This window comes from Bacillus rossius, chromosome 5 (assembly GCF_032445375.1).
Source record: "Bacillus rossius redtenbacheri isolate Brsri chromosome 5, Brsri_v3, whole genome shotgun sequence".
Lineage (NCBI taxonomy): Eukaryota > Metazoa > Arthropoda > Insecta > Phasmatodea > Bacillidae > Bacillus > Bacillus rossius.
Window position 1 is genome coordinate 34,700,169 of NC_086333.1, and position 25,273 is coordinate 34,725,441.

General features: G+C 36.5%; 1 protein-coding gene across 1 annotated transcript in view; it reads left to right on the forward strand.

Moving 5' to 3' along the window:
* Positions 1-25,273, forward strand: part of LOC134531692 (teneurin-a) — a 1,284,829-nt gene that overhangs the window by 1,249,875 nt on the left and 9,681 nt on the right. Inside the window, exons 29-35 of the mRNA XM_063367503.1 lie at positions 7,315-7,587; positions 8,386-8,694; positions 21,445-21,596; positions 22,744-22,911; positions 23,937-24,078; positions 24,172-24,303; positions 24,860-25,117. Coding sequence (XP_063223573.1) covers positions 7,315-7,587; positions 8,386-8,694; positions 21,445-21,596; positions 22,744-22,911; positions 23,937-24,078; positions 24,172-24,303; positions 24,860-25,117 — 1,434 coding nt within the window. The remainder of the gene's footprint in view (positions 1-7,314; positions 7,588-8,385; positions 8,695-21,444; positions 21,597-22,743; positions 22,912-23,936; positions 24,079-24,171; positions 24,304-24,859; positions 25,118-25,273) is intronic.

Here is a 25,273-nt window from a genome sequence, read left to right on the forward strand (position 1 = left end):
ATTCAGTAGTCAACCAGTCTGAGTTCATTGCTTAGAGCATACTGTGAGCTCCATACAACCAGCTCCTGGCTTCTGGTAAAAACTCCTGAAATCTGAAATACTACCATTTCATGTTCCTTAGGATCTTAAACCTTGTGGGTCAGTTAGCCATGTCAGGCTTCCAGTGATAATCCTCTTGCCTTTGCATGCTGTTTCGTATTATCTCCTCCAGGCTCGATAACACCCATCAGGAACTTGTGATGTGAAGTTATTATTTTGAATAACTGCTGAACTCAGAAGGAAATGAGAGTGAAGAAGAAACAGACGAGCAGGAAGTATTTTCAAAGTTGGATAATGATAATATCACATGGAAGGATATATAGGAAGCTCTGAAAAGGATAAAGAGCGGCAAAGCTTCAGGGATGATGAGCTAACAGTAGAAATGATAAGAGCAGCAAGAGAAGAGGAAGTCATTGGCTGTATAGAGTGATGAGGTGTATTTGGAGAGAAAAATGCATACCAGAGGACTGGAGTAAAGGGTAATAGTGCCATTGTTTAAGAAAGGAGACAGGTAAAGATGTGTCAACTATAGGGAGATCACTTTGATGTGCCACTGTGAAAAGGTATATGAGAAGATCTTTGAAAAGAAGTTAAGGAAGGGCATGGCAGGAAAATGGCGTGAGGAGCTACATGGGTTTAGAGAGGGGAGGTCTACCCTAGACCTGATTTGTTTTTTCCATACAACTGATGGAGAGAAGATACAAATTTGGAAAAGATCTAGTAATGATATTCCTGGATGTGGAGAAGGCGTTTGACAGTGTGAGAAGACAGTGTGTTTGGCAAGCTATGGAAGACGCTGGGATTAAAGAAGAGTTAATAAATAGAGCGAGGAGTATGTATAGGGGAAACAGAAGTGTGACAGAGGGATGACGAAGTGGTTTAAACAAGCCAACGGAGTTAAGCAGGGTAGTGAATTGTCCCCACTATTATTTATTATATTGTTGGAAAGAATTAATAAGAGAGTTGAAGAAAAGATTGGAAAAGGAAAGATAAAGGCCATGCTATTTGCTGATGATTTGATGGTATGGTTAGAAAAGGAAGGTGAGATGCAAGAGCAACTAACATCTTTGAGTGAGAAAGTGAGGAAATGTGGTATGAGATTCAGCACTAAAAAGAGTGAAGTGAGGGTCATGACAAGGAACAAAATTGGGTAAGGAGATGCAGTGAATAAGATGATGTTATGTTGAAACAAGTAGAAACCTTCAGGTATCTAGGAAGTGTATTGGAGGTAGGAAGAAAAAACAAGGAGGAAATTGTAAGGAGACAACAACAAAATTATGCATTCTACAGGTGTGTGAGAGATTAGGTATAGAAGAGGGAGGTGCCAATAGAATGCAAACAAGTTGTACAATATCTATTATTAGTTTATTATCTATGCTCGTAATCACTTATGGAGCAGAGACTTTAACTGTAGATAAGAGAGAGGCTAGGAAGATCAGAGCAATAGGAATGAAGTTTATGAAGAGTGTGTTGGTAGTTACCAGATGAGGCAGGATCAGGAATTAGATGGTACAAGCAAGAAAGAAATAAAGAAAGAATCTCATGGACCCCTCATAGCTTTAGCCCTCCGGGGTTTTCTGTGTCCCTTTATATCTCAAGATACTTTGTTCGTGGTACTGTTCACCAATCAAACAGGGTATTTTTCTTTGTTAACCCGGCGCTCTTTCAAGCCCCGGGGCCCCCACAGGCGTGGGTAATGGATCACGCCGTACATGCAATCAGAAATTGGCTAACCAGATAGTTGGCTGGGGCCTTAGCCCTAGACTCAGCACTACTGGTGCTGCATGCCAATCTCCCACATCATTCTGGGACCCCTCAAAACACCCAGAATACTCGTGGTCTGGTCAAGGCCTATCCAACCTCTTCTAGCTTTCCAGGCTAGTAAACCGTAGCTGTTTCGCTGCTCACTGTGTCAGCTTTTCACGAGGCTTTCCCTAAGCGATAAGGGCAAGAATACAGGACTTGAATGATATCAGAGAAAAAGCAAGAATGAGATGATATGGCTATGTAAAAAAATGGGAAAAGAGAGGCTGCCTAGGAAAATGTTGAATAAATAATGTCATAATTGTACCTAAAATAATTTGCTGGGATTTAATTTATTTATTAAAAAAATTAATGATTGACAAATTTTTTAGTTGGTTAGTATCATTTTTGGAGGTAGAAAAATATTTATGTCCGAACTGCTGTAGTTCATACCAAGGCTGTAAGTATGTAACAGTGTACATAGATTCGGACATGGCCTTTGCAAGTCTATCACAAGGGGAGACTAATAGTGTGTATTATTTATATTTGGTATATGTATGGATGGATACTTAGGTAATTCTTCAATGCAAAATTTGGAACACTATAGTAAAGTATTGAATAATTTGTGTTGAAATTAAGTCCATGGGGAGAGAGTGCCCAGAAATAGTGCCTTCTTGGTATCCCTATAGATGATGCCCTGGAGAAATCTTATAAAAATATGGATAGTTTATTAAATTCTTTCTAAAATCTAGCTAATTGCATTTAAATTTATTTATTTATTTTATGTGTAACGTCTTAACTCTTGGTAAATAGCATTTTATGTGTACTTTCGTGAATGTGACGGAAGTCACATCGAAAGGAAATATGTAACCACTGTACTGCCATCTTTAGTGGATGGCGTGAACCAGAGTTCAAAAAGGCAAAGGGAAACTTTATAGTATTAACTGTTGGATAAATTTCAAGAAGATGGGGAGTATAGAAACTCAAAGGCCACGAACTTTTTTAATAAATAATACGAACATTTGACAGTCGCAAAACTTTGTTTATTTACAAATTGTTATCATTACTTACATGATGATTTTTATACCTAAGGATGCAGCATATATGTGGTGAAATTGACTGTAAATATTATGTTTATTAAGTTTACAGTTTAAGTGCAAGGTCGTTGATTGTGGAATAAAAACAATTTTATTAAACTGTGGGGTGAATAGGGTCAACAATGCCTCATGTCTACAAGCCTAGTAGACGTGGCAAATTATATTTTCCACGTCTACAAGCCTAGTAGACGTGGCAAATGATATTTTCCAACTGACTTGGGGAAAATTAATGAAGCTAAGACTTGATGTAGGCTTTTGGACATACGCCATTGCTTAGCACATGTATGTCTGCAGAAGAAAACTACAAAAAAACACAAATGACAAAAAACACAAACTAAGCAAAAATTGATGTTGTCAGGATTTAATGCCACACAATATTCCACAACAGGAATATGGTCAACAAACAAGGAAAAAACAAAGAAAAGTGGACTAACAGAACGAAAAAAAAAACCACGTTCTGTTAGTCCATTTTTCTTTGTTTTTTCCTTGTTTGTTGACCATATTCCTGTTGTGGAATATTGTGTGGCGTTAAATCCTGACAACAGCAATTTTTGCTTAATTTGTGTTTTTTGTCATTTGTGTTTGTTTGTAGTTTTCTTCTGCAGACATACATGTGCTAATCTTTGGCGTATGTCCAAAAGCCTACATCAAGTCATGCACTCCCATTGCACAAATCTTTCAAAGATAATAATGAAGCTAAGGTGGCTGTACAAGCAGGCTTGTCTACACGAGCAGCATCTGTGAAGTTTGGAATTGCTTATTCAGTGTTGCAGAGACAGATGAGGAATTCCGATTTTAAGAAACCAGGGGGGCAAACAGCATTATCTGAGGAAGAGGAAACCGTTTTGGTGAACAGGATTGTGTTGTGTGCAGAATGGGGTTATCCTATAGACACATATGACTTGAGACTTATAGTAAAGGGTTTCTTGGATAGAAGAGGTAAAGTGGTTCCAAAATTCAAGAATAATTTATCTGGGAGAGATTTTGCAATATCGTTTTTGAAACGACATAAGGACAGATTATCAGAAAGAATGTGTCAAAACATAAAGCGCTGTAGAGCTGCTATCTCAAAGGAAATCATCAATGAGTATTTTGATAACCTTGAAGAGTCACTTGAAGGTGTGCCCCCAGAAAACATAATTAACTATGATGTAACAAATTTTAACGATGATCCGGGTAGATGTAAAGTTATTTTCAAGAGGGGTTTCAAATATCCTGAGCGTATTATGAATCAATCAAAATCATCAACGTCCATTATGTTTGTGGGATCTGGTAGTGGCATCCTACTTCCATGTTACGTTGTTTATCGAGCAAGTCATTTATACACATCATGGACAGAGGCTGGCCCACAGGGAACTAGGTTCTATCGAACAAAAAGTTGCTGGTTTGACAGCTGTTGTTTTGATGACTGGGTCAAAATAATTGCCATACCATATCTTAAATCATTGCCAGGGAAAAAATTTTAATTGGTACCAACCTTTCATCCCATTTGTCAGTTGATGCAATAAAGATGTGCCAAGATCACCAAATCGCATTCATGTTTCTTCCAACCAATGCTACACACTTAACACAGCCACTGGATGTGGCATTTTTTCGACCAGTGAAAACTGCTTGGAGGAAAATATTACTGGACTGGAAAAAAGGGCCTGGCCGAAAAGAATATTCTGTGCCAAAAGATGTATTTCCAAGACTTTTGAAAAAACTTGTTGACAGCATAAAGGAAAATGCTGATACAAATATCAAAGCTGGTTTCTGTAAATGTGGAATCATACCAATGAACAGAGAGAAAGTGCTTCAGAGACTGCCAAGTGAACCACAGCAAAATCAACATGATGTCCAAGGTGTTCCTACAGCATTAAACGACTCCTTGATAGATTTCCTAAAAATAATGAGAAATGAAGATCCCACGTTGGCGAGAAAAAATCGTAAGAAGATTGATGTTCGTCCAGGACAGTGTGTGAGTTTAAATGGGAATCAAGACGAAGAGGAGCATACAGCAAGCAGTGAAACTGACAGTGATTTGGATAGTCCTGACACACCAGAAAACAACCCTACTGAAGAGCTGGAAAATTCACACATGGAGCAAGTTGAAGATGTGACCGATTCTCAGATAGTGCTAACTGTCAGAAAGTTCAACAGAGCGTTTTCAAATGTGCTTCCGGTTGGTGTTGAAGAAATAAAACAAAATGATTGGTTGCTTGTAAGTTTCTCTCCAGAAGCAACAAAGGCAGGATCAAGCAAATTGCTGTACTTCATTGGAAAATTTTTGTTTATTTCAGGAACTGGACCAAAAAAGATCTTTGAAGAAAAAATTTTTAAGGTCTAAATCAACAAGAGACCATAATGGGTTCATTTACATTAAATGTAAAATTTACCCTAAAGTGCCAGATGTGTGTTTCTTTTCCTTTGATCAAGTGGTTGGAAAAATGTCAAGACCTGAAGAATTGAGACGAGGACATCTTAAGTTTGAAATCAATAATCAGTCTCTCATTTGACAATGTAAAATATTTTTTTTTTTTTTTTTTTTCAGATTGAGCTTGAAAGTAAATTTATAGAAATTTTGGAAGGCCTAAAATATTTCATAAACTCTACATTTGTGAAGTCTTAAGTTTTTAAGTTAGATTTTGTAGGCCTAATTCTGCCATTGCCTTTAAGTAAGTTAACGTGTGGGAAAAGTGATTTGTTCTGTAGAACATTTTAATTGCAATACTGCAGTAGTAGGTACTTAATCCTAGCTTTCAAATTTATGTAAACACATTGAATGTAACTTGTTGCCTTAAAAAAATATTTTAAAAATCATATTCTCTGATTCTATTAACCCCTTTAGAAGTCTGACTTGTGAAATAAGTGGAAACAGATGTATGACCCCAATGACCAGAGCTGGGCAAAATACTTTGAAAATGTATTTGAAATACAAATTACAAAATACCTGTGTACATTTATTAAAAATACAGTTACAAAATACTCGAAATAAAATGTAGTTTAGATACAAAATACAAAATAGTATTTTAAAATACAGATGAAATTACAAAATACATGCAACATTTTTGTGAGCAATGAAGGACGAATTCCTTTAAGACAAACCAGTCTCTCAAACATTGTGTCACTCAAGCTGTGGTGTTTATGGTTGTGTATTATACCTGCAAATGAAAACAACCTTTCAACAGGACCACTAGAGGTTAAACTTGTATTATATCGTAAGAAAAGCTTCCGCACCACTGGATAACCATCTAGCATACTCGTGTGGGTAGCCTTAACTTGTAAGTAATGTAATAACTCAAGTTCAATTTTGTTTGTTTGTGCAACAATTGATTCATTATTTGTATTGACATCGAATGCAAACCAATCATCTTTTGCTGGTGTGTAACATTTTCTGATTCACAGTCGCTTGCCATGTTTATTTCCATTTTCAATCATATTCCATAGATATATATGAACATACGTGATAAGACAGCAATTTGTAAAATCTGTGATACCGTTTCTGTTCAAATAATATGTACCTTTACAATGATATCACTCACTAGTGACAGATTGCAAATAAAAAGCCAATCCTAATTTCCAAAATTAAAATATCCAGCAAATAAATGAGATATTTTATAAATGCAAGTACGCAATGTATTTTGTATTTTATAAAATACAAAATACAGTAAATACACTTCAAAAGTATTTTCGATACAAAATATAAAATACTGAGACATAACTTTATACTGATACAAAATACAACATACCCAAAAGTATCGAAAATACGTATTTCAAATACTTGTATTTTCGATACTGCCCAGCTCTGCCAATGACCCCACCATGGGTGTGAATAGTGTCAATGGAAAAATTTCTGATATTCAACACTAATATTATTCTTACATTTAATTGTTATATAGATTTTTAAAGTACACATTTAGACCCATATTTTGATGCCATAATCTAACCTATTATATTAAATGGTTCTGAGTTACAACACCGTGAACATAAAAAGTGACCCTATTCACCCCATTCTACGGTAGTTTAAAATTTCAGTTTGCAAATCGAGTGGTTCGATGGTTGACGTAGTGGCTCCAGCAACGAATACTAGAGGCAGATGCAGAAACTATGCGTGATTTGCGTCAATAAATGTAGTTGAAAACACAATTTGCGTTTATTTATCATGCTCTGCACTATTTTTAAGAATTATACGTTAAATTTTGTGCCAAGTTTCATTTTATAAGTGCATTTGCAAAATGAGAACACAATGAATTTGCTTGTTACCGAGGTTAGATGCTACATATCTGTGTCAAATACTGAAAGATTTGTAGTGTCGTACGTATATTAGCAGGAAAACATCGACTGCATGAGACTAGTCAGGCTGAGTACCTGTACTTTACAAGGCAGACCTACTTGTTGTACGTCTTGCGCTTCTCTGGAACGAGGAGCACTGACCGGAGCATGTTTCGTTCGGCAGCTGTCCAACATCACGCTCCCCAGCGAGCGGATGTTCAGCCTTCACTACGACGACGATGGTGGGCTGCGCCACGTCACCCTCCCGAGTGGCACGCGTCATTCCTTCGCCTGCCAGCCCTCGCTGGGCTTCTTGCGCGTCACGTACACCGCGCCCGGCAGTGCCCGTGCCTACGTGCAGCATTACGCCCACTCCGGGGCCCTGCTGCAGACTGTGTTCCCCGTGGATGGTGCACGGGTGGTGTACCGCTACCATGTCTCTGGCCAGCTGGCGGAGGTGAGGCCGTGCTGTATCACGCAGTAGTACCTTATGTAAGAATGGTGTTAGATCTTCTTCAGCCAGATCAATCTGACTTTTACTAGCATTATTAACATTCTGGTAAAGATTAAATTACTAAAGTGTTTTTTTTCTATTGGGGTCAGGAACATTCAGAAAAAATCAGTATCTAAGATAAATTTTAGTGGGGAATTTACAATGTGCTTACTACTATTGTCTCATGTCTTGGTACATCAGAGAAACATTTAAAAAAAAAGTTATTGTACTCCAGTTGCTATACCCTGAGACTGGATAATCTGCTACTTGCTTACCTGATTGTACTTCGTTAAGTGTAGAAGATAAAATATGTGTATTTTAAATCAAGGCTGTATACAAAAGGCTGCTTTCAAAAGTGTTGAGACGAACACAAATAATACACAAGTTTCAAGCTTATCAAGAGGCATTCAAGTGTATGATACAGCAGTAAAGTACTAAAAGAGAAGAAGATTTTAATGAATGTTCATTTTTTGAAAACTGATTGGAAACTTCATTGATAACAATTTTTTAAACAGTTTTAGATAGACTATACACATAAGTAATATAATATGCATGCATTAATCTCACTGTCTTAATTGGAATATGGTATTTTTATTTTTAAAAATCTTGTCAAAACAAACATTTTATAGTAAACATTTGAACTTGAAGGCATTGCACATGTTTTGTAGTTTGATAGGTGCCGGTTGCAAGCAAGGAGTATGACAGTATGCCATGCGGGGAGTTCTAGCCAAGGACCGTTGTGTTTGACGCTGCCTGCCGCAGGTGCTACACGGGGATGGCCGCAGTCAGCTCAACTACTCGCCTGCAACCGGCTTCCCCAGCGAGGTGCTCCACTCGGAGCATGACTTTGAGTACCGCTGGGACTACCAGTACTCGGCGGGGCTGCTGGTGGAGGAGAGGCTGGACTTCGGAGCCAAGACAGGCCTGAGCAACGCCAAGTTCACGTACGAGTACGACGCCAACTTCCGGCCGGTGGCCGTGCAGGGCCGCGTCGGGGGCCAGAGTCTGCCCGAGCACGCCCTGGGCTACGACCCCCGCACCGGCGCCCCACAGCAGATCGGCCAGTTCAAGGTCAGCTGTTACTCTTCCCGCCGCAAGTACAAACACCAGGTTCTCTTTCCTGGCTGGCAGCTCTGTTACCAGACATATAAAACACTTTGAAAGTTTGAAAGTTTTAACACTTCACACTGTTTGTATTAGTATAGAATGATCTGTCATGAAAAGCACATTTATCATAATCACACAAATGGTTAACAGTGTTAAAAAATTTATTTTGCTCCTACTAGTCCTAAATATTTCACACTGATAGTTTATAAAGATGGAGGATGAAGGACATGTTTTTGTGTAAACATTTTCATCTTACATTCAAGATCTTCTTACATTAGAAGTCTTCTAACATTCGAGACTGTCTTAAATTTTAACTCATCTTACATTTAAGGTCATCTTACATTCAAGGTCATTTTACATTCAGAGTCATCTTTCTTTCGAAGTAGTTTTATAATTTAGATTGTTTCATAGTTGTCTTGTGTTAGAGGTCGCCCTACATTCAATTACATTATACATATCTACATTACATTAAAGGTCATATTGAATTAAATTTTACTCTACATTCAGTTATTTTATTATTACTGTATTTATAGATCTACACTAAGCTCGTTGCACTAGTTTTGTTAAATACTTTCAGTATGCATGTGAAACATAATTAGTTGTTACATTCCAGGTTGGCCCGGCAACACAACCCAGAATAGTAACAAATTACAACAAAAAAAACTTGAAAAAAAATTAAGTTTGTAAGTTACGTCTTTAATTTAATTTTCTTTAGCGAGCTGCCATGGTCGCCCATTGCGACGATCACTTGACAACCAGACAACAGACAATTGACGACTGACAATATTTTCTTGTGAATTTCCGACAACCTGTCCTCACATCGTGACGACGGAGCGACAACTGGTTGGCACCACACAGTTACCTTCCCTTTACAAAGACAAAACAAAGGAAGGCAAGCCCGTACACCAACCGACCAATCACAATGTAGAATGTTTCTCTCCAAGCCTGGAAAGACTCATCACACCACCTCAAGGCTCGCCCTGATTGGCTGGCGAGACTGCGCCCAGCGAAAGTTCCAGTTTATTGCTGCGCAGTTGTGCATTCATGTGTGGGGTTTTTCCAATGACGCTCTAACTTGAGACGTGAAAAATGACTTGCCTGTGACAATGTGTCGTGCCCGTGTCTTCCTTTCTTTCAAAACCTTCTAGAATGTTCCCAAAAGTCTTTCTACTCACAGTATGCCTTGAAATTTAATAAAACGTAATACATTTATTTTATTTATTTAATATTGTAACATGCCCACCAACAGCCGAGGGCTTTAGCGATGGGCACGACACATATATACAAGGACAACATAAACAATACAAACAAAATGCAGTGAAACTCCGTTGTAGCGAATATGGTCTATAACGTAAAGTCCGCTATAACGATAATTGCCATCGGTTTGTCAGTTTTGCATATGCTGCTGAGGATAAAAATTTCGGAAATAACGAATGCAGCGTGGGCTCATTTTCGCTATAGCGATAGATTACACACCTGTAATTTTGCTCTAAAACAATGAGAAAACATCTACAATTTCCTTAATAAATGAAAAACAGCTTCGCACAATTCCACGCGTCCAGCAAACCAAACAATGCGCATGATGTGGCCGTCTTGGCAACACCGCACAAGGTGGGGCCCCACAGCGAGTATAGCTTGCCTCACGGCGACGAAAGTAAGACAGGGCCCCGCTGCGAGCATTACTTATAATCACGCCGATTGTAGCCCGATTGTAGCATCGTAAGCATGCGGGGAGTTGACAAACACGGAACTTGTCGAGCTTGTCTTTTCTAATCAAAACGAAGCTGCGTCTGAAGATGATGACAATAATGACGACGAACCAAGTGACGTATCTGTTCCATCGAAAACGTCAATGATGGAGGCACTTGACACAATCAGTCGTTTTTATCAGCATACAAATGCTACGACGAAAGATTTGATGAACTTCCAAGAGGTCCAGTCGTTTATTTTGTCCGAAAGTCTAGTGTAATCAAGGCAAACGAAAATTGATTCTTTTTTTTTTTAAAAAGTGATTTTTTATTTTGTGTGGGTCTGTATGAGTGATTATTTTTGTGTTACTGACCAATTGTCGGAAAAATTATTTTATATAGCAAAACCCCTTATTTGCACTTTTAATGGGGACAAAGTAAAAAAGTGTAAAAAGCGGGAAAGTGTAAATAAAGGGAAAAGTAAGAAATACGTTAAAATTAGTTAAAATACAGTTGCATCCTGCAGCGTTCATAACAAATACGGGCTACATTACACATATGCATTGCACCACAGTAAAAAAATTTAAAAAAGGGGCCGCAAATTGTAAATTTACTGTCAATAGCGCGCAGTGCGCGGAGAAAGGTGTATCCAATCAGCTGATATGGCGCCTGGCGCGGCGTTGCCGCCGGCTGGCTCTCTCTGTTCTCTGAGCTGCGCATGCGCAGTATAACTCACTCAACGCTCCGCCCAGACTCGTGACCTTCCAACAGCAGCCAGCCAATAGATGCGAGAAGAGCGGAAAAAAATATATGTTCCACCTGCCGTGTACCAGTTTTATCCAGTTCAAATACCAGTTTATTGGTATACGCACCAATTTTCTCGCTGCCATGACATGTTCAAGTTTACGGTTATCTTGATGTCTTGATACCAATAATTAATTATTTACGATCCCCATAAATAAATGGTTAGTTTAAAAAATTTGCGTCAACTGTACAATATTTCCGAAATTATAAAATACGTATAAAACAGTTACCAAGACTCCGCTCATTTTATCTTGTGAAGTTTATGTCATGTATCAGTATTTGGCTAAGTTGTGACATAAATATAGTATCACAACTTACAAGAAGCCTCGTAAAGTCGTAATATTCCCGATATTTCCGGTACGTTTATACATTCGTGAGTTTACATTTTTCCCTAGTACATTTTAGATTGTCTCCTCCTTTAATTACTCGGACTTTTACACGCCTAGGCTTAAATTATTATATGTTTAGAAATAAAAGCAACTTTTCATGTTATAAAATATGTATATTTTGCGATTAAAAAAGTTCATTGCCGACTATAAACGTTACGTTATTCACAATGCTTTTAGGCCTACTATGGTTGTTACATGACGTAAATAGCGGGATGGATTCGATTTTTGAGACGTAATTCGCGTGAAAGTATTGTATTGGACTAAATGACTAAACGGGACCTGAAGAATATAGTGCAAATAACGGGAAAACGTAAATAACAATAACGTAAATAAGGGGTTTCGCTAATTTGTATGGTTGTCCAACGTAATTAGAGTTTTTTTTTTTTTTGTATTCAAAACTCCGCAAATATGCACCCGATATCATCAGCTTAGCGCACATGTATCCAGCAAACCAGCTGCGGTCAAAGCGACAGGAAGCGGCCGGCATGACCTTGCGTGACCCCGCCCACCCGTCTCCATGTAAACAAACAGCTGTGCGCTTAGCCACGATGTGCGTGACGGCCTTATCACGGCTAGGCGGTCTCATATTTCGCAGTCGGCAAGTGATGATATAGCTTAAAAATGTTATTTTAGTAAGTTTTATGTATATTTCCTTTACTTTTGTTGTGAATTTCCATAGTAAAAACAAGCGAGAAAATATATTTTAAAAATGCTACAAAAATAAGATTTTTTTTTTAAATTTCGGCTATAACAAAAATTCGCTATAACATAAACTTTTTGCGCCGTTATAAATTTACGTTATAACGGACTTTTACTGTACAAACAAACAAGTAAAGTTAAAATAAGTATACCTAACTATTAAAAATAAACATCAAAATATAAAATGCATAAAAAGAAATACAAAACATAGACATTACAGTATAATGAAATTACTAATTGAAGGCTTATTAAAAAATTAATTAAAAAAAAAACATTATATACCTAGCTACACTTTCACAGATTAAGATGATCAATTTTATTGAAATTAGAAATGAGTCGAAAAATTATATCATTCTTTTTATGGTATGTACATTAAGTAGGTGTTAAACAGCTGTTAAATTGGGGAATTCTAATGCCAGTATTATCAAGAATGGACTTACAATTTAATTTTGAACAGTAACAGTTTTTAATAAATACATAATCCAGATAGATACGGCGTTCAGAAAGAGAATCTATAGTAAGCTGAGAGAAGTTTTTAAGTTTAATTATTTTATCAAATTTATTCTGAATGGATTCTAATTTATTGCTATCGGAAGGATTAATTGAATTCCAAATAACTGAACAATATTCTAACTTAGATCTAACAAGTGATAAATAAAGACAAAGAAGAGAGTCACTGTTTGTAGCATAGAACGTAATATATTTGATTAATGCTAATGTTATATTTGAACTAGTAACTAAGTAATTTACATGCAAGTGAAAATATAATTTTGAGTCAAGTAGTATACCTAAATCTTTTATAGAAGAAGTGATTGGGATTATTTTATTGTTAAGAACATAATCATATTTTACAGGATGATATTTCCTTGTGAAGTAATGGAGAGAGAGTGCCACCCTGCGGGACCCCAGATGGAACTTTAAAATATGAAGAATAACTGTTGTTGATGAAAACAAAAAAGCATCTATTATGAAGGTAGTCGGAAAACCAGGTTACAAAATTGCCACATAAACCAAATTTAGCAAGTTTACTGAGTAAAATATCATGGTTAACAGTGTTGAATGCTTTCGCAAGGTCAAAGTAGCAGGCATCTACCTGACCCCTATTCGTTACCTCATAATAAATAGGATTTAGAAAGGACACAAGGTTGGTTGCTGTGGTCATACCAGTTCTAAAACCATGTTGTGAAGGAGACAGTCGGTTTTTAATTGGGAAATTTAAGTATTTAAAGATAATTTTTTCAAATATTTTAGACAAACCATTAAGGATGGAAATAGGACGGTAGTTAGATACCTTTAATTTAGAACCGCTTTTGAGAATGGGAATTACCCTTGCTATTTTCCATTTGGTGGGAAACGTTTGACTTTTCAAACTTACATTAAATAAATGTTTAAGAAGTGGTGTTAATATGTATGAACAGCCTTTAAGAACAAAGTTAGGTATTCCATCAGGACCGCATGACATAGAAGATTTTAGGGATTTAATACCCCAAAGCACAAGACTTTCAGAAATAACGGGGACCAAAATGGTATCATGGTTTGACGTTGATACATTAACATTATGATTGTGATTAGTAGATGAATATACATTATAAAAATATTCAGCAAAGGTATTAGATAGCAAAACAGGGTCAGAAGACACAACATCATTAACCTTGAGAGAATACTCTTCACGATAACCATTTCTCATTATTTTTACATAGCGCCAGAACTATTTAGGGTAAGACCTTACTTTGTTATTAATATGTCGAGTCCAATTGATTTTGTCACGTTTGATTAGACATTTAACTTGCTTCCTGTAGAATGAAAATTGGGAATAGTAGATCATGTTTCTTTTCTGTAATTTATGGAAGTGTTTTTTAGCTTTTAGATTAAATATTAATTCACTAGAGAACCAACAAGGGTATTTAGTAGATTTTTTAGAAATAACAGGAATAAATTCATTCATACTGTTACATATGCAGTTAGAGAGTTGATCCACTAAAAAATTAACATCTGTAGATTTATAGAATAAAAACCAATCAAAATTTTTTATGGAACTAAAGAGACCAAGATAATCCCCATTTTTATAATTTTTGAAATTAGTCGAAGAATTAGACTTATATGGTAAAGAGTCTAAAATTAATTTTATAAATAATGCTGGATGATAGAAGTCTTCTTTTACGAGTGGATCAGTTGCTTGAGACACTTCACAGATTGATGAGTTAGAAAAAATTAAATCTAAAAGATTAGGGGGAGGCTGAGTGTTGTTGTATTGGATAAGGCAGAGGCTAGAAGCGAAATTGAGAAGACTCTGTGCCTTACGATTAGTGTTCACTTGTAAGTTATAATTGGACCAGTCAATACCAGGAACGTTGAAGTCACCAAGGATCAGTATTTCATCTTGAAGGGACGAAAGTTTGTCTTCAAGATATTCAAAATACGATAAATACGTAGTTAACGATGTGTTAGGCGGTAAGTAGATAGTACCAATAATAACTTGTTCAGATGAATTACTTTTAATTTTAATCCATACGGCTTCCACACCAGGATAATCAAATGTATTAATTAGCTCAACTGAAGCAAATTTAAGTTTATTTACCACTATTAGAACACCACCACCACGTTTTTTCAATGTCAGTAGAGAATCTCTATCCTTTCTAAATATAAGATATTTGTCCGAGAAATAATGCAAATTTATACTCGTTTCGTGGAACCAGGTTTCAGTTAAACAAATTATATTATAATCAGAAGTAAGAAGGTTGTCAGAAAAGACTGTTGATTTGGTTCTTAGTCCTCTGACATTTTGATAAAAAATGACACACTCCTTAGAAACTGAATGCAGTAGAAATATTAAGGTAGAGGTGTTCCTCCAGACACCCAGGATGAATTAGAAGCTGATGTAGATAAGGTAGATGTGGATGCAGGCACAAACACAATTAAGGGCTGCGGGCTGGATTTACTGACTTCAGTCGGATTCGTTGATTCAGAGACGTTAATTATTTGATCTGGGTGCAACTTCCCGTAGAAAGGGCTAATTAAGCACCCACTTGGCCAAAAAACGATATTATTGATCCTTAAAAAGTCTTCCTCCAATACAGAAATATGAAAGGATGCATAGGAATTAAATTTTGTTCTTAGTTTGGTTACCTTCACTTGGGATAGATTAAGTTCATTGGAAATGTAATCGGTAATTTCCTGTTCATTCACAGATGGATCAAACCTTGTAACAAATAATGCTTTTGTTCTTCTGAATGTTGGTTAAGATACAGTTTTAAGTGTAGACACATTCCTTATCCCCACTTGTGTCGGCGTTTTCTTCCGGTCATGATCTTGTTTACCGACGGTGTTCCCGTTAGCCTTGCGCCTATGTTGCATCACTGTAAAGCCGTCATTGTCCGCAGGTGGCATGTTTTTGCTAGCCCCCGGTACGTCACGAGAATCCCGCTGAGTTGAAAGTAGGTCACTGTTCTGGCTATTGTTCTGGCTGGACTGGCTTCGGTCACCCGAAAGAACCAGTATTTCCACACGGGCAGCTTTCTTGCTGTTGGAAGAATTTATGAGTGCTCGACTATATGATTTTTCCATATCATTTTTAAGAGTAAATTTTTGATTAATCTGAGAAACGTCGCTTGTTTCTGTTTTGGTAAAACTATTGTATTTGTTTGTCTTTTCGTTTTGTTGTGTTTTTTTGTCTCGTTTCAACTGTTGTGCTGAATTATTTTGGGTTCAATATTTTTGTGTCGTCATCATTTGTGGGTTTTTTTTTTTCGTTCTCTTAGTACATTTTTCTTTGTTTTTCTTTGTTTGTTGACCATATTCCTGTTTCGGAATATTTTGTGGTGTTCATATCCTTGTTGACAACAGCAATTGTTTGCTTAATTTTGTGTGTTTTTTGTCTTTTTTGGGTATTTTTATTTATTTATTTTATTTATTAGTTTTTCTTCAACAGAAAAAGTTCTTAGCAATGGCGTATGTCCAAAAACTTACATCAAGTTAATCTGAGAAAGTTCATTTTTTATCTCAGCTGTTTCAGCACGCGAATCCATCAGTAGGGTCTTCAGTACTTGGTTTTCACTTCTGAGCTCATCTACTTTAATACAAAGTGATTTAACAATAGTACATAAATCATCCATATTGCAGGTGGTTTATTGAAGTTCACAATGAAGTCCTTTCGAGAGTAGTTCAAGGCTTCCCGTTGATTTTAGTTCAGAATCCTTTTGTCCCGTCTTCTTAGGAGATCTAAACATGTTGATTTCTTGACTTAAAATCAATGTGCGATCTTCATTATAGGGCAATGGAAACCCCTGGAAATCAGGTTGTTCAATAATCGAAGAATTAATGATGAAAAGAAATCACTACCGGCACAGATCACGTCTGAATGATCATAAAGCCGCCGAGCGCGCGCGCACACGTTCGTCTGCTCTGAACACCGAGTTGCAACTCATGTTAACTGAAAATGATAAAGTAAACAAACAATAATAAAACATTCAAAATATAACCCAAATTAATAATGTTCATTATCAAAACACAAAATGATATATTTGCAATACCCATGCATAGGGACACCTGTTTGTGGTGAAAATCTTGGTTGATTTCGTCAATTTTTTTTGCTGATTTCGGTGTTTTTTTCGTCAATTTTTATTCCATTTCGTCACAAATTTCGCTAAATTTTAGGTTGAGGAAAAAATTGTTAGCGAGAGTACTAAAACATATCAAGGCTTTTTTAATATAATAATACACATACTGTACAATTTTCTCATCGAAAAAACCATAAATAATGCCACAAAAAAATTAAACACCAGTTTCTTAGTCAGAAAATGCTAACGTCATCATTAATTCCATGTTACAGGGCTTTAGGTTTACTCTCTTGTCACTCATTATGTTCCTATACATTGAGAAACTCCTTTCAGTATCTACGTTAATGATAGGAACCCACATTGATTTTAGTGCAGCATTAACAAAGTCAGGAAAATCACACTTTAGTGAAAGCAACATTTTAACTATATCAACATCTACATCATCTGTTTGGCATGCATTTACAACAGAATCCCTAAACTGTAAGTACGGCAGTAAACACTCAGTTGGTGGAAGTTCACACAAGATGGGTATATTTTTCATGGCTTCGTGAATTTCATGATTTTTCAAAGCCAATTTCAAAATATTTCTGGGATCAAAAAGTTTACCAAGACATGAAACAAACTCCTTGGCACTATCAGACGCAATCAAATCATCCAATTTTTTGACACTTTTCTCCTACTAACTTTAACTGAGATGTCAGTTGAGACTGACTGTGTTTGGATAACTTTGTAAGTAAATCTGATGTTTTTACGAAAAAGAACCCATCTTTCAGTAACTGAAACATTTTTCTGAGGTCACAATAATGAGAGGAAAGGGTTGGTGCCTTCGGAACACTAGAACTCTCGAGATACTCAAGTAACTTGCAACTTTTACGGCAATGTTCGACAAGAGCAACTGCTTGACAATGTATCTTTCCAACTTCACATGCAGTCAGATTTTTGAAGTACAGAACATTAGCACTTTCTTCTTCCAGTGATTGCAGAAACTCTACCAGATCATGCAGATAATCACTTAGATACTCCACACTCAGAAACCAGAAATTCCACCGAGTAATCACAGGGATAGGAAAAAAATGGCTTTCTGTGGCTGATCTTCATACTTACCGTGTTTACTCGTATATAGGTAGCCATCGCAGATAGGTCGTACCCATAATTTGAGGTCTTGAATTTGGTATTTAAGATTCCCCCCATATAGGTCGCACCGGTAATTCATTACCGCGCCGTGCGCCGTGCGCGGAGAAAGGTCATTGTACCCGATCAGCTGCTGTTACGGCGCGCCTGCTCGCTCTTCGTTCACTGAGCTGCGCATGCGCAGTATAACTCACTCAACGCTCCGCCCAGACTCGTGACGTTCCATCAGCAGCCAGCCAATAGATGCGAGCTTAGCAGAAAAAATATAAGCTCCACCTCCCGTGTACCAGTTTTGTCCAGTTCTAATACCAGTTTATTGGTATACGCACCAGTTTTCTCGCTGCCGTGACATGTTCAAGTTTACGTTAATCTTGATGTCTTGATACCAATAATACATTAATTACGATCCCCAGAAATAAATTGTTAGTTTAAAAAATATGCGTCAACTGTACAATACATACTTACGAAATTATAAAATACGTATAAAACAGTTACCAAGACTCCGCTCATTTTATCTTGTGAAGTTTGTCTCGTACCAGTATTTCGGCTAAGTTGTGACATAAATACAGTATCAGAAATTAACAATCAGCCACGTTCATACATTCGTGAGTTTACGTTTTTCCCTCGTGCGTTTTAGATTGTCTCCTGCTATAATTACTTGGACTTTTACACGCCTAGGCTTAAATTATTACATGTTTAGAAATAAAAGCAACTTTTCATGTTATAAAATATGTATATTTTGCGATTTAAAATGTTCATTGCCGACTATAAACGTTAACGTTTTTCACGATGTTTTTAGTGTTTTTAGGCCTACTAGCTAATCTTATTTACTCTTAAAGTACCCACGGTATTTTCTGGTTGTTTATGGTTGTTACGTGACGTAAATAGCAGGATGGATTCGATTTTTGAGTTGTAATTTGTGTGAAAGTTTTGTATTGGACTAAATGGGAACTAAACGGGACCTGAAGAATATAGTGCAAATAACGGGAAAACGTAAATAACTGTAACGTAAATAAGGGGTTTCGCTGTATGTGTACATTGTAAATAAATTTGCCTATACCTATATAAACTTTTTCGCATTTTAAAGCAAAATATTGCAAAAAAAATTCCTCAAAAATTTAAAAAAAAATTTTCTTCACATATAGGTCGCACTTCATTTTTGTCCCACCAAATCTGGTAAAATTGCCGCGACCTATATGCGAGTAAATACGGTATTTCTTAAAAACTCCAAGTAGGCATGCTTTCTTTTACGTGTGTTCAGAAAGGCATGCTTTGCTTGACAGACGCAGGTATTCAACTCAACCAGTACCACAGACCAAATATTCCCCACCAAATTCAGTTTATGTGCCCAGCACTGTGTGTGCACCAACTTCTCAGAAACCAGAATTCTGATTGCCCCAATACACTTGGTCATGTAGCGTGCCGAATCTGATGTTATTGAAACAATGTTGCAATACCTGATTTCCAGTTTCTGCACAACATCAACAATGGCTTGTGAACATTCAGTAGCATTAGCATTATTTAAAATTTTCACTCCCCCTACATAAAGTTTTTGAGCTGAAGCATCTCCACACCCTAACACTTTAATAAGCACCATGAAAACACATTGCCCTTTCTTGTCTGTGGTATCATCACACAGAATGGAAACCCTCTGGTCTTTCACAGCTGCCTTGATTCGATCTTCTTCTTCTTTTATTATTTCGGGGACATAGCCCTCTCTCAGTCGCGTTGCTGTTGGTAGATCTCCGGCACCTACATCATATTTTTAAATATTGTAAATATTGTGCAACTTTTATTTAGTGACTTGCATAAACTAAATAACTAGAAGCCCAACCACTATAGTAATGTCAAAATGAGCAAAACAATTGTAGGGCAAAATCTCAACTTTAAAAGGTTGCACACTTTTTTTTTTAGAAGTAAATATCCCTACTGCAAATAGCTACTGGTATAAATAGAGGCAATAATGTTGCATAATATAATTTTCTTAACTCTTTGATCAGCTATTTACAGACGCTCCACAAGTTACTGCCAACCACAAAAAATTAATTAAAAATATCTTTAAAAATCACGTTGACTTACCTTCAATGTACTTATTCATCCACTCTCTGAGACTAGGATGATCAATTTTTTCGAGCGGAATATTAGCCTCCATGAATGCTCGCGTCGTAGATAAAACAAATTCACATTTATCGTGTTTTGCCTTTTTAACACCAACTACCTGTGCTAATGAAACTTTTCGTTTGATACCAGTAGATGACGATGCGGTTAACCTATCCTTATTTCTTTTGTGCGCGTTACTATTCTTAATGTGTTTGAGACACGTGTCTTTTCTTTCCCACTCGATTCGTACATTACAGTATTTGCACATCAGTATTTTCTTTGCCTTATCAAAAATTTAAAAGCAGTCATCTGCAAATTCTCTTTCACGGTCATATATCGTTAAAACCATTTTCAACGAACCTCTGCAAATACGTATCTGACTTTAGTACCTCGCCGTTTGTTGACTAACAATCCTGCGAAAAAAAATAAGTGTATTGAAGTCTTTTGTCGCTTTAGCCAAATTGACGAAATTAAACAGTCGTGCGTAATATCGCAAGTGGTAATTTTAAATTGTGGAGTTATTTGCGTTAACGTATCGGACTATACTAGGTATGCGCTCGGTACAGCGCCAAAAATTGTTTTACCTTCAAATTTCATGGTCGCGCAGCTTAGATGTGATGCGCACGGGGCCAGAGCAACTGAGTGCAAGTGTAACCGAACAAAAGAGCACTCACGCCGAGCGCCGATTTATCGAGTACGCACCGGTTTCGACTTTCAGGATCGATACATCAAAATAACGACGTAAATAAAAGAATGAGTCCAGAAAAACATTATTTTTTCGCGTATTTCGCAAGATATTTGTTGTTTTGTGAAGTTTATGATTTTTCGTGAGGAAAAGTGAATTTCGTAATTATTTCGCGATTTCGCGCCTCGCGAAAAACAGGTGTCCCTACCCATGCATACTAAAAGAAACATTAACAAAAATAATTATAAAATATTCATAAAACCATTAGCATAAAACATTACCAGCAATAGCATTACTAGTAGTAGGGGGCAGGAATTCTGCAATGTTATATATGTAGTTACTGAATTATTATTACTTTGAACCCTATATTTTACCTTGTTGTAGTGATCGCTGGACTAGCAATTGCATCTGGGTCTTCCTGGCTCGTTTGAACTTATTTCACAGGAAAACATCATTGAAGGATTATGCTTTATTTATTATTTGGTTCATAAATTTGCTCTTATATGTTAATTGGTTTTAAAAAAAATATTGTTAAATATTTACGATCCATGTAGCAAATGTTTGGAGTTGTTTCTTGTCAAATGTAATTACAGTTGGAACATTTTTATGGTTACAAAATTATTTTTCTTGCAAAATACATCATGTTTATCATCTGCTTTCAGGTATCACACTCAAAAAACAATGAAACCTCAGTATTTGATGGAACAGCAATATTTTCTCGAATTGCTAATGCCCATTTCCAAGATGTTCACGTTGCTGTTACAATACATAGAATGGAAGTATTTCGCATGGAGTTCACATACGACTCTTGCAGGTAAGACCATAGGTTATGTTATGTGAAATGCAGTATATACATCACCTTTATACTTTTAGAACCTTGTTAGCATGTAAGAATTGACTATTTTATACACAGTTATGATTTTATACAGAGTCTGATTGGCAAAGAACAAAGACCTACAGTTAATGTCCTATTCGGCTATGAGCTTTGATATAAAAAAATGTATCAAATGTAGCAGAACATTAAAGAGTATGTAGGTTATAGCTCTACTTTAATGGTAAAGATTGTGGCCCTTTGCTTAACTCTATTTTTGTTTGAGTTAACATGTGATTCAATTTTAAACCATTTGGACATCTAAATATGAAAAATTCACAAAAATTATCTCTTTAAATTTATATAAAAATTTTATGCAAAAACTAGCAAACAGTACGATTGCAAATCAACATTGGCTTTAAATAACTACACCTCTTTTTTTTGTTTTAGAAACAGTAGACTTTGCTTACTAATGAAGTGTTCATATAGTTTACTGGAATTGCACAAATAAATACTTACTAAGGTTAGGATTACTTAGGCAAAAATGTTCCTATGAATCAATCTGATAAGCTGTGCCTGGCTATCTATATCTAATATGCCTGATGATAAAAAAGATTTTCCTAGTCAAAAGTTTATATTGAATACGGAAGTTTCTAAAAAGTACCATTATGAAATTTGATTAATATCAAAATATTAAAAAAAACTTATTGATTAATTTTTATATGATAAATTGTGCTTATTGTATATATTGCATATGATATATACCAAGTAAACATTTATCTGGGAAATACTTAAATTAAGAGATCAGTGTTAATTAAATTGATACATTTTAACAGTTAGACATAATTTGTTTAACATCATACTTATCTAGTTCAATTATGTTCAATGATAATATAAAAATAATAAATAATCAAAACTGAAATGTCAGTAACAGGGAACCATGACATTGTATCGATGAAATGCCTATATATTTTTACCTGTTGCACACTACCATTTGTGCCTGTAACATTGCATTTTCGGACATATTTTCCTTAACAAAAATCCTTTCTTTTGACATTCTCTGCCATCCATCAAAGATAGGGCGAGAAATTTCCCGAACAGGCTGCAAAACATACAATATTTTAAGAAATATCCGTGTGTTTGCTTTCAGCCGAATCAGCCAGACCAGAACATACACCCGGAACGTCGGAGTGAACACGTACACCAACGTGAAGAACTACACGTGGGATTCAGACGGGCAGCTGTCAGGCGTGGAGGCCCAGGAGCCGTGGGGGTTCCGCTACGACGCCAACGGCAACATGCTCTCCCTCACGTACAGGTAGCTGCGACACCCCTGCGCGTTCTCTTGCTTCCGAGGCTCGCTGCGACTTTCACTGGCGTGGCCAATCAAAAGTACTGCATGGACTATAAGTCAGTAGCTGTTCAGTTGCAAACAGCAATTAATGACCAGTTTACATACATAGATTGTAAAGAAATTGTTAGTATTGACTGCAAATTAGTGTGAATCAAATAGCTATATGAGTAAAAATTTAGCTCTCAGAGTACTGGTATCTTCAGTCATGATCTTAATTAATTTACTTCAGCACAATTAACTTGTGTGTTGCTGTAAACTACACAGTTTTATTAAGAGGAATAAATTGGCAAGGTAATATGGGAAAAACTGGCTAGTCTACAAAATGAAAGTTGGCTCAGCTGTTATTTAAATATTTCAATTTCTTTAATTCTTGGCAGTTAAAAATCCTTGGAATGAAGTGTAGCGAATTTCATGAGTGGCAATATCCTGTATCACTTCATACATATACGTACATACATGTTTTTTATGACAGAAAACATGCAGATTTCCCTTTAAATTATTGCTTTCTAAAGCCATCAAGCCTTTCTACATCAATATTAGGTAGTGTACTGTACAAATGCTGGCTACAGAAGGTACCCCAATAATGGCAGCGTTGTTTGTGCTGGATGCTATGCCTGCCCATTTTAGCCACAAGGCATGAATCTACCTACACATCAGCACACGGCTGTAGCCCTTTACAATCACATTGTGAATCTTTTGAAACTCATTCCCATCAATCACATTGCCATGGGTGCAAATATTCTCAGTTTGCTAGTTTGTGACTTCTGAAAATTTTGTGTGGCACATTACACCCTAGAACAACATCATTATACCATACACAATGTCTGTAATTGGAAGGCCGTCTGGCCTAGCAGGGCCAGCACTCAGCAGAGGACCTGTAACATACATCCATCTTTGGTCCAACAACCTAGATAAAGAACTTTGCATTCTTCTTGACTAAAACTTCACTTGATCTGTTTCCAAAGTGTGTATTGATTTGGCAATTTCAGAGGCAACACCATTCCCATGGAATACAACGCCATGGATCGCATTGTGAAGTTTGGAGAAGGGCTTTATCGATATGACAATCGTGGACTGGTGGTGCAGAACGCTCGCGAAGAGAGATTTCATTACAATGCCAAAGGACTACTGGTAACCTCATTATTTACATATTAATTACAGTGTTTAGTGAGTACCGAATATTAACATGTAGTATAATTTAATGCATTATTATCTTTTTTTCAGGTTCGCGCCACCAAACGAGGGCGATTTGACGTGCGCTACTACTACGATCATTTAGACAGGTTGGCTACTAGAAAAGACAATTATGGGAACGTGACTCAGTTCTTCTACACAAATCATCAACGGCCAAATGAGGTACATAGTTTATTTTTTTATTTTAAATCATTTGTCATATTGTGTAATGCTACTGTTTAAAAAATACCTCACACATGTTTATTATTTTTAGAAATAAAAAGATACTGTTCAGTCAGATCTGTCATAAAGATTTCAGATTAGATATTGTCAATTGATAGTTTTCTAATATTTATAATATTGTTGGTTTTAGAAAAGGATACAGATATATGTAAGATTATCCATAACTTCTCTCGTTACTTATTCATCCCTACGTCATTGTGCATGAAATTTTATTTTAATGAAATTTACCTTTTTTAGTACCTTAGTTAACTTCTCAAACTGTACTATTAACTTTCATTGTTTTTAATTCAATTTGTTACCAAACAAATTCATGTAAATTAAAATTTTAATTGAACTTTTGCCTACTAAATACTAAGCTTAAGATTGTTTGCTTAAAATTGTCTAAAATATGTTTAATTTTAACAATTATTCAGTAGTTGTTAAATGCAAACTTAAGTTGAAGGTTGTACATAGCCATCTCAAATAATTAAAATAACTTGGCGTTGACTGCTTTCAGGTGAGCCAGATATACAGCCCTCGTGACGGCAAGCTCATGTCGCTGGTGTACGACGATCGTGGCCACCTGGTATTCGCACAAGTGTACAGGCACAAGTACTACGTGGCAACCGACCAGTGCGGGACGCCCATCATGGTCTTCAACCAGTACGGCGAGGGCATTCGAGAGATCATGCGGTCACCGTACGGCCACATCGTCTACGACTCCAACCCCTACCTCTACTTGCCAGTTGACTTCTGTGGAGGGCTGCTTGACCAAGTGAGTTACTGGACATACCTGAACCTGACCCTGTTCATAAATCCCGCATGTTCTTTACACTGTACACTGTACATTGGACCCAGAAAGGGTAGGATTTTTAATTTTTTGAACAAGATTTTGTAACTGATAAATTGTAATTATTGTAAATGTGCAGTA